The 8,535-nt window shown below is 40.6% G+C and overlaps 1 protein-coding gene across 1 annotated transcript; it reads right to left on the reverse strand.

Annotated features, from left to right (window-relative positions):
- Positions 1-2,890: 2,890 nt before the first annotated feature.
- LOC118223323 (brain and acute leukemia cytoplasmic protein-like) lies at positions 2,891-7,014 on the reverse strand. The gene is made up of 3 exons (XM_035409701.1): positions 6,580-7,014; positions 5,880-6,031; positions 2,891-5,070 (listed from the first exon to the last, which is right to left on the reverse strand). The coding sequence occupies exons 1-3, from the start codon at positions 6,773-6,775 to the stop codon at positions 4,963-4,965; spliced, it is 456 nt and encodes a 151-aa protein (XP_035265592.1). The 5' UTR covers positions 6,776-7,014; the 3' UTR covers positions 2,891-4,962.
- Positions 7,015-8,535: the final 1,521 nt, after the last annotated feature.

Genomic DNA, 8,535 nt, shown 5'->3' on the forward strand with positions numbered 1-8,535 from the left:
TTTCTAAGTTTAATCAAACTTAAATGAAAATTAAATTTATAGAACCAAAATCAAATATATTTTCCAATAATTACACAGATGTATTCTCTGACAGAAATTACCAATTGTCACAAATTATTGTGCTAAATTGTTTTATTTAATAATTAATCTAATCTACTCATAAAAGTGATCTCCAGAAACAGATTAACATAACCATCCTGAAACTGACGGAAAAGATGAAAACAAACAAGCACATAAACGCAATGTTATTATTTGTTACTAAAAACCTTTGCCTTTAATATTATTTGATAAACCCAGGCTAAGATTGATTTTATAAACTCATTTAAATGATACTGGCAAGCAGCTGGGAAAAGGCTAAATCAATATTCAATTACATTACACCAGTCTTCGATTCACCAAGGCATATTGCTCCCCCTGCTGGGCAGCATTGCACATTTCGGCATATTTTAATAAAATATGGGTCTGACCTAATGTTAAAAAACGAATCAATGGGGAAGAAAGCATGACTGTAGTCACTGACTGTAATTACTAATAACTGATTGTACCTTGATAAAACAGGGAATTCAACTGTTTCTATTTTTCCCTTCCTTATATGTTGCTAGGGCCTTGCTCAGCCAGCAAATGTTTACGCTTGTCAACATTCAGAGCAGCAACCTTGACTCTCTGGAAAAGATCTCAGAAATTTCAGAGGTAACCACATTTCTGCAAGCCTGGCCCCATACAGGAGCACTATCCTCTTTTGATGTATCGACTCTCTAGCTCCCCGCACATCTTGATCAAAGGGACTGGCCAAAGCTGAAAGGAAGCAGCTGTACTAGTACAGGGGATCTCTCTGCTATAGAGGGTGGGATGGAGGGAAGTCTGTGAGCAGGGACGATAAACTATCTAGTGCTCCAATACAGGAGGCTACAGTAAATCTAGCCTTCAGCATTATTAGATTACAAACATCCTGCACTAGAGGAGAAAGGCAAATCTCAGATCTACTTGAAGAGCGCAGTGGTTCTGCACAGCTATTAGTCTGAGCCCGTTAAAAATATTGCAGAGTACAGGCCTTTGTACTTTTCTCTTGCATCTTGCCAGGGGGTTCCTTTCTGCAAAGCGACAGACCTTGTTGAATTTGTTTTCAAATGGCCTTATGGGAGTGTTTCTCAGAATCATCAAGTCAGTAATGTTCATGTGATAAGGTTATTTCTGAAGCAGGCAAAAGAGCCTCTTCTAGTGTTGAGTAGAAGACAGTACATTCGTTTTGGCACTCAAGAGACACTCACTGGACGTGTAGGCCATGAACATCAACCACTGGAAGTGCTCAACAGACCAAGGAGACACCTGCACATTTAACTAAAACAATTGCCGAGGCAAGTGTGCGTGTGAGAAAACATTCAGATTTTCCCAATTTTCTGCCTTGCGACTCTGACAAGCATATAAATAACTCTTCACACACACAGAAATCCCTGCTGTTTCTTTGTCTTAACAAGTCTGATCATTAATCTGCTGCCTGGTGTGAGGTTTTCTAAACAACTTAGCAGCAGATGGAATGGCATCCTGCCCAACATTTTCTCATCTTTGTTCCTCGATGTGAGAGTGTGAGTCATGTGATTAGGCAGGAAGGAATCATCCAGAATCCTACACGGGTTGATTCTCTAAAAGTGAACCCAAAGCCTGCCCCAATACCTGTCATGATATAGGCCTTTTACACAATATTCCCACCTCTATTAATTTTTTTTCTGAGTCTATATTCAGTGAATGGGGAATGGCATGCCATGGAAGATCCGTTTTTTAACATAGACTGAGCAAGAGGTTTCCACAACAAATAAGGCAATTCCTCATCATAAATTCCTCACTGTAAAACCCATTAAATGAACCCCATTAACCGTTCACATTTTTTTCTATGCCTATCATTCATTGAAAACTGTAATGAGGATATAGCATATGGTATAAGGAAATAATAAATCTTTCAATCACAACACTCCACATGGGAGACCCTGACAGGGTCAGATCAGGACAAAGATGCTGTAACTAAGCAACATCAAGGAGGGGCATAATAAAATATCATGCTATGCTATTACAATAAAAGTGACAGCATTTAACATGACATTAAGTTGTAAAATAAATCACCTGTATGCTTGTGGTACCAAACCTCCCTCCACCCCGCTCCCCCCATCCCCCATCCACACACATATAGACTTTGGGACAGTTTTTACATAATTCAAAACAGAATGCCATTCCTGTCGACTCCTCAACCGAAACATGAGTTTCAATCATGTTTTTCTCCCCCCCACTGGTTGTATATTATAGGGTTATCTGTGGCAATGGGGATTCTAGAATCATCCTGGATCAAAGAGCTGCTTTCTCAGCACCACTACACCAGGGAACAGGAACCAAACAGGGGGGAAAAATCCATTACTATTAATTTAATGCAATTAGCAGACTCCTGAGTGGTTCAGCTAGCTAAAGCTCTCACCACAAGCACAGGTAGTGTCCTATCTTGCTTCCGTCTCCTGTTTTAACGCCCTGCTGATTTTCATTACAGTGACAAACAAGCTTACCAAGGGGATTGATAAATTATGTCTTCTCTATTGTCTGGGAGCCTGCAGACGCAGGACATAGTTGACCTGGTCCCATAAATGGGCAGGTGGATTTAAGTTGGCCAGGGTCCCCCGTGTCAGGTCTGCTTCCTGCTGGTGATGTGGCAGGTGCGCACAGCCAGTGAGAATGTGCCTGTACTGTGGACAGCACAGCAGTGCTGTACTGAGCAGAGGACAATTTGTCTGTAGCCCCGTGTGTACGGCAGCACGGGGCTGGAGTGCTCCTTATGTGCATGCAGATGACACAGTGGTGATTCAATGGTGATTACACATTATGAAGAAAAAAGAAAAACACGACTACAAGATTCCTGTGGACAAATCAGATTTTTTAAAGACATAACTGCATGTGATTTCACTTTCATCAATAAAGAAAACATTGTTGGAGAAAATGTCATCGTTTTAATCCAGAATCTTATTGATATACTTATTGGTAATGGCTAGGGCCACAAGTTTGTCTGTACCATGTGACCTGCAGGGATTTAAACTTGTATTTCAATCGTCATCCTCCAGGGGTCCCCATAAGCACTCCAACAGCACAGTCAAGTGACTAAATTGTACAACTGAGTTTCTAATTGAGACATTTATAAAAAATAATTAGTTGATCTAATATAGGGAGTGGATGTAAGTTAAAATGCTATGAAAAACATGTCTTTGAGCCCATGGTCCTCACTCCTGGTCCTGCTGAGCAGCAGCGTCTGCTAGCTTTCCTTGATACTCAACACTTTAGTAGCACAGCAACTGATCAGTTGGAGCAGTTGATTATACAGTTAACTCAGGTAACCTAGTTTCTCGGGTCTGAATCGGTTGCTGATCTTAAAGAAAATACAAAAACCAGCAGACTCTGCGGCTCTCAAGGACCAGGATTGAGTATCACTGCAGTAAAAATAAAATTTTATCTTATCTGAAAAGGGCCGGTGTGGCTGTGGGTTTTTGTTTGAGCTGAGCACTAAGACACCTAATTCAACTTAAATTCTTGATTGAAGAACATGATTAGTTAATTAGTCGATTCATGAATTTATTTTTTTATTTAACTTTTCTTGCAATTTAAATGTTATATAACTGTTCTCATTTTTAAAGTGAGAATTTTCCACTGGTTTTAGAAAAACCTATCATGCCCCTGTACAACATTTGAAAATACTGCAGTATGCCCACGGTAGTATGTAATCAAAGTGAATTTAGCATGAGTGCTGCTTGAAACATCGCTGTCAATCATCATCTGTGCTTATTAAGTGGCAATTTCTCAATCAACTTTGATTATAGAGGTGGTGCAAATAGGATAATTGTTTGGGAAGGGGCTTGACAAAGAGGCTATAGCTGACTAGAGTACAATGCAAGAAAACAAAGGGAGACAAACTGGTGGCCCTAGTAATAGGCATTCTAATAAATACTGAGATAATGTTCATGAACTGCGTAATATTACAATCGATAAAAATATAACACACTATGTGGATAATATCTCCTTATTTACTTAATTTTGAAAAATATTACTTCAATGGTACATCAACTTGACACAGGTAACACAAAATACTGAGAACAAGTAAGGCATAGTTTCAATTTTATCTGTTATTTGAATTACTAGAAAAATAACAGGCATATTGTTTTGTTGACCATATACATGCATTTAATTGCAGCAACAATGTGCATTGCCATCCTGTGTTTACGTTAATGGATGCACCGTGATTGAGAAGTAATGACAAGTATTACATGTAAACCATGAAACCGCTCCTACTTCCAGACCTTTCCAGGGAATCTATGCCTGGTTCATTGAATTATTATTGTTGATATTTGTCAGTTCTCATGGATAAAAATGGAACTAGATGCTAATGTTGTTTTCTGGGAAGTACATATTTAACTAGATACTTGGCAATTTATTAAGCTGAACATAACAAAGATGTACCAATAACAGCCCCAGTGAGATCTAATCATAATTCCTGGGTATGAACAGCCAAATGCCATTCTTGGCACATCATCTGTCAACACTCAATGCCTTTTAAGCATCATTTTGACCTAGCAGGACAAAGATGATGAATCATCAATGTCACCACAGAGTATCTATTACAACTCACAGCATTTCCAACTGAGGATCTTTATGAAATGGCTGGAACAATGATCAAACAAAACGAACAGGACACTTACAAATAGGTAAAGGTCGATTTCAGCAGCATTTTCCAGTTGGCAATTTACCCTGCATTACCAGACAGGGTAGTAAGGGCACCTCATTCAAATGGCGTCTTGAACCTCAGTCCTCTGGGCTAGGAATGGAACTACCTGGCCTCAGTTTGATGGCCATTTGAAACAGTCACTTTATCCCAGCAGTCTTCTCCCAGACCGTGTCCTCCGCTCCTCTCCGCCCCGCAGCACTCCGAACAAGACCCCCCTACTGGACACAGCTGGGCGTCATGTCCCCCCGGCTGACTTGCTGGATACTCTTGGTGATATTCCCAGCCACGTCCTTGGAGGACATTCTTCTGGCATCTTGCTTGGTCTAGCGTTAAAGGACAGAAGAGTCTCAAACACCGAACTTCCCCCGAACCCCCGTTTGGTGCTCTTCCCGTGCTACAAGACAGATTTGCTTCACATTAATAAATTAAAAGAGGTGCACAGTGTGGGCATAATTAAAATGTTTGAATTATAAGCCTTGTAAAAGTCTGCAGGCAATTCCATTTTAATATACCACCCAATAGCAATTCAAACTCCAATTCATATGGCAGATTGACTTTTTTAGAACCCAACAATTTAAGAGCTAGATATCATTATGTTCAGCTAGCTAGATATCATTATGTTCAGCTAGCTCATAGCCCAGACAAGGACAAATTTAGTTCATTATGTTTTTGTAGGAAGACTGGCTTCCAAAGACAGCGCCTTGGGCTTCATTAGAGTAAGCCTGGCTTTATACCCTGAGCGCTGAGGCACTGTTCATTGCTAGTCTCAAGGACAAAGTGACATTCTGCTCTGTTGTACTCTGATGAGCCATTCTAAGCGCTAACATGACTGTTCAGTGTTTATCAATAGGAACAAAAACAACCCTGTGGGGTGGGGGTTTAGCCAAAGGAGCTCCAATCACATTTGGAATTACTGGACTAAGGACCTCCAGTGATGGAACTACATGCTCATTAATGGCATAGATCATGCTCAACAGCAAAGAGTAAGTCTAAAGCCTTTTTAGCCTACTGGGGACAGTAAGCTTTTGCAGCTGATGGTATCTGTTGGGATCACATTTCTTTGTTTTTTTTGTGATTGCACATTGATTTTGATTGAACTCCAGCCTGACTAATAGACACAGAAGGACCTCACCTCTTCCCTGTGCACAGGCCTCCTTTGGGTGCTGACACTGGAGGTGGAGAGCACGGGCTGCTTCCCACATTGTGTTCCCGTGTTCACCATCCTCTTCTCCCGGAGAGAGGCGCTTGCACCTAACTGTGCCTGCCTACCCCCCTCCGCCTTACCTGTGAAGTACAGACAAGAGCACTCACACAGCAGTATCGTGCACGTAGCACACATCTATGTGGCTAACTATCAACGGAATTTTAAAAGGGATACACAAAGCGTGGTGCGGTCCTTGCCCGTCACATTTTGCCTCTTACCTAGCATAGATCGATCAATCCACTTTTTTAGTTCAGCTTCAATGGTCACGTCTTTTTATTGCCAAACTCTGCGTTTTTGCCAGGACTACTAGCCTACATCAGTCGCCAGTTATTTGTCAGCCTTAAATATCGTTCTTAATGGTTTACCGGAATTGTCCGCAATTATCACAAACATTCATTAAAATGTTCGCAAACGCAAATAAAATTCACCGCTCTTATCTAAGACATTTAAATTATATTTATGTTTGTGTTATTTTGCTTTAGGCGAGAGTTGATGTAAATCCAAAAATGAAACGTGGGAGTCTTTGGAGAGATGCTCAAAATATATATTTCATCACATCTATCAACAGGCTTTGTTGTCAGTGCCGAAAGTTTACTGAGTGGCAACGTCGTATTTTGACGGCACTAACCTGTACATGTCACGGCGTTCTCTTTCATACCAGGGCCAGCACTCTCGAGACTCCCGATGTTATTACTGACTATTCCTTGGTGCAACTGGGGGGTTTCGGTGTCGGTGTTTGTAAGCCATGTCGATTCTGTCTCCCTGGTCCAGCTCTCATAATATCGTGGTTCAATTGCAGCAGCCCTGCTTCCACCGCAGCCCATTGGATTAAGCGCACACCCTCTCGGCTTCGCGCTTGCTATATGTAAAAGGTCCAAATCCTTCACCGCGCGCCGGTCTTCTTCAAAGCTTTAGGTTGCATCACGGAGGCTTTTATCCTTCTATATGTTCGTTATTAGTGTTCTCCTCCTCCCTCCTCTCCGTCAGCGTTACCGAACCGAGGATGCTAGCTACAGTATGTGCTGCGCTTCCTCTTCTCTGTTTATAAGACCAACCAGATATTATACCCTGTGCTTACGTCACATGCGTAACCCAGTGCACTGACTATAAACGCAGTTTTTAGTCAGCTGGTCCCCGAAACGCTTTCAGTTGCCCAGTTTATCGTGGTTAATAAACGCATTGAAAAATTGAATGTTGTATAAACGGAAGCATTTTTTTTTTCACCCTCACAAAAAATGAAGCTAATGTAAGCCATTATTATTGTTTCAGAATATCAAAGCAAGTAGCCTATATTCGACATTTTGATAGCCTATAGGGTATGTTACCAATGCATCTATTTGTAGATCTAACCATAACCATAAAAATGTGGGCCTATAAAGTGATGATTTAGTCATGTAATGTAGACTATAGTCAATTCATAATAGTGTGTAGTGTATTGGCATTAAATAATACAGGACAACAGCAACGAAGTTCAGTCAACGACTGATGCCGAATTGTAAGCTTATGGCAGCAAAAAAAAGCGATAACATCACTTTTCTGTGTTAATTTTTTAGTTAACAAATTTAGAAATTTCACCAACGATACGATTAAATGACATGAGAGTTGATATAATTGTAAAAACATTTTCTGATTTTGATCGGATAATTAAACCGCTAATCTTGACGGTCAGTTTCAAATCAATAATTAAACCATTTTAACCCATGACGACCTGACATGCTTCGCTCAGGTGCTTGCTGCTGTTATAACACTGGGTGTCGCTGCTTTCCATTGCGAGTAATTTGAGTAGCCCATCCGAGCAGAACAGATGACGTGTGAAACCCAATACATTTTGTTAATGTATCCGAAACAAGAATGCAAATACATAATTTTTAAAAAATTGAATATTGTCTAATCCTAAAACAAGTACTCAAATGTCTTACACAACAATTCATTAATTCATCATGGGTCATCACTCAAAGTGTCATAGCCATAAGACAGCACTTTCACGCCAAAAACAATCTTCTGTTATGAAAGATGATTATTATAAAGCGTGGTGGCTTCCTCAACTCCTCTTATCTCCGTCATGGTTGAGTTTTGCCGCACATATCCACTGTAAAATTCTGGGGCAGTCACACGAGCCCCGCAGTCACCCGGTATATCTTGCACCTTCCTGCATGCTGGTTGGCTGTTCCCCAAAGCTACCACATCCATTCAAAATTTTTGAGACCGCATCTAGGTTCGTCCCAGACATATGTACCCTCATCCTCCCGTTCTCATACCTTCAGCTTATGTCAGTGGAGGTCAGCATAAGTTATGGACTTCTCTGAAAAGAGAATACTGACTTGGGCAATATCCTGGTAGGCCTAATGCATTCTCAAACTAGGTTACCTTCTTCCTCCCGTGACTTACGGGCTGAACAATTTGATTCATAATGCTCACTCTATATCTCTTAATAATTGGTGACAGGTAAGCATTTAAAAATGCAATTACAAAGTCATTGCTAATACCTCTAGCGAAAAGGATATAAATGACTTCTCAATGATGTAATAGACAAAATGCAGTCAGGAGTCATGACCTTCAGAAACATAATCAGCAATATCAGATT

Source organism: Anguilla anguilla, chromosome 1, assembly GCF_013347855.1.
Source record: "Anguilla anguilla isolate fAngAng1 chromosome 1, fAngAng1.pri, whole genome shotgun sequence".
Taxonomy (NCBI): domain Eukaryota; kingdom Metazoa; phylum Chordata; class Actinopteri; order Anguilliformes; family Anguillidae; genus Anguilla; species Anguilla anguilla.

Bases quoted from the DNA above. Each gene is read 5' to 3' on its own strand.
- LOC118223323 (XM_035409701.1), bottom strand. From the start codon at position 6,775: ATGGGCTGCGGTGGAAGCAGGGCTGCTGCAATTGAACCACGATATTAT. The intron at 6,032-6,579 runs GTTAGTGCCGTC...TGTACTTCACAG, and splicing joins GAACGCCGTGACATGTACAG to GTAAGGCGGAGGGGGGTAGG. The intron at 5,071-5,879 runs GTGAGGTCCTTC...CTTTAACGCTAG, and splicing joins GGCCTGTGCACAGGGAAGAG to ACCAAGCAAGATGCCAGAAG.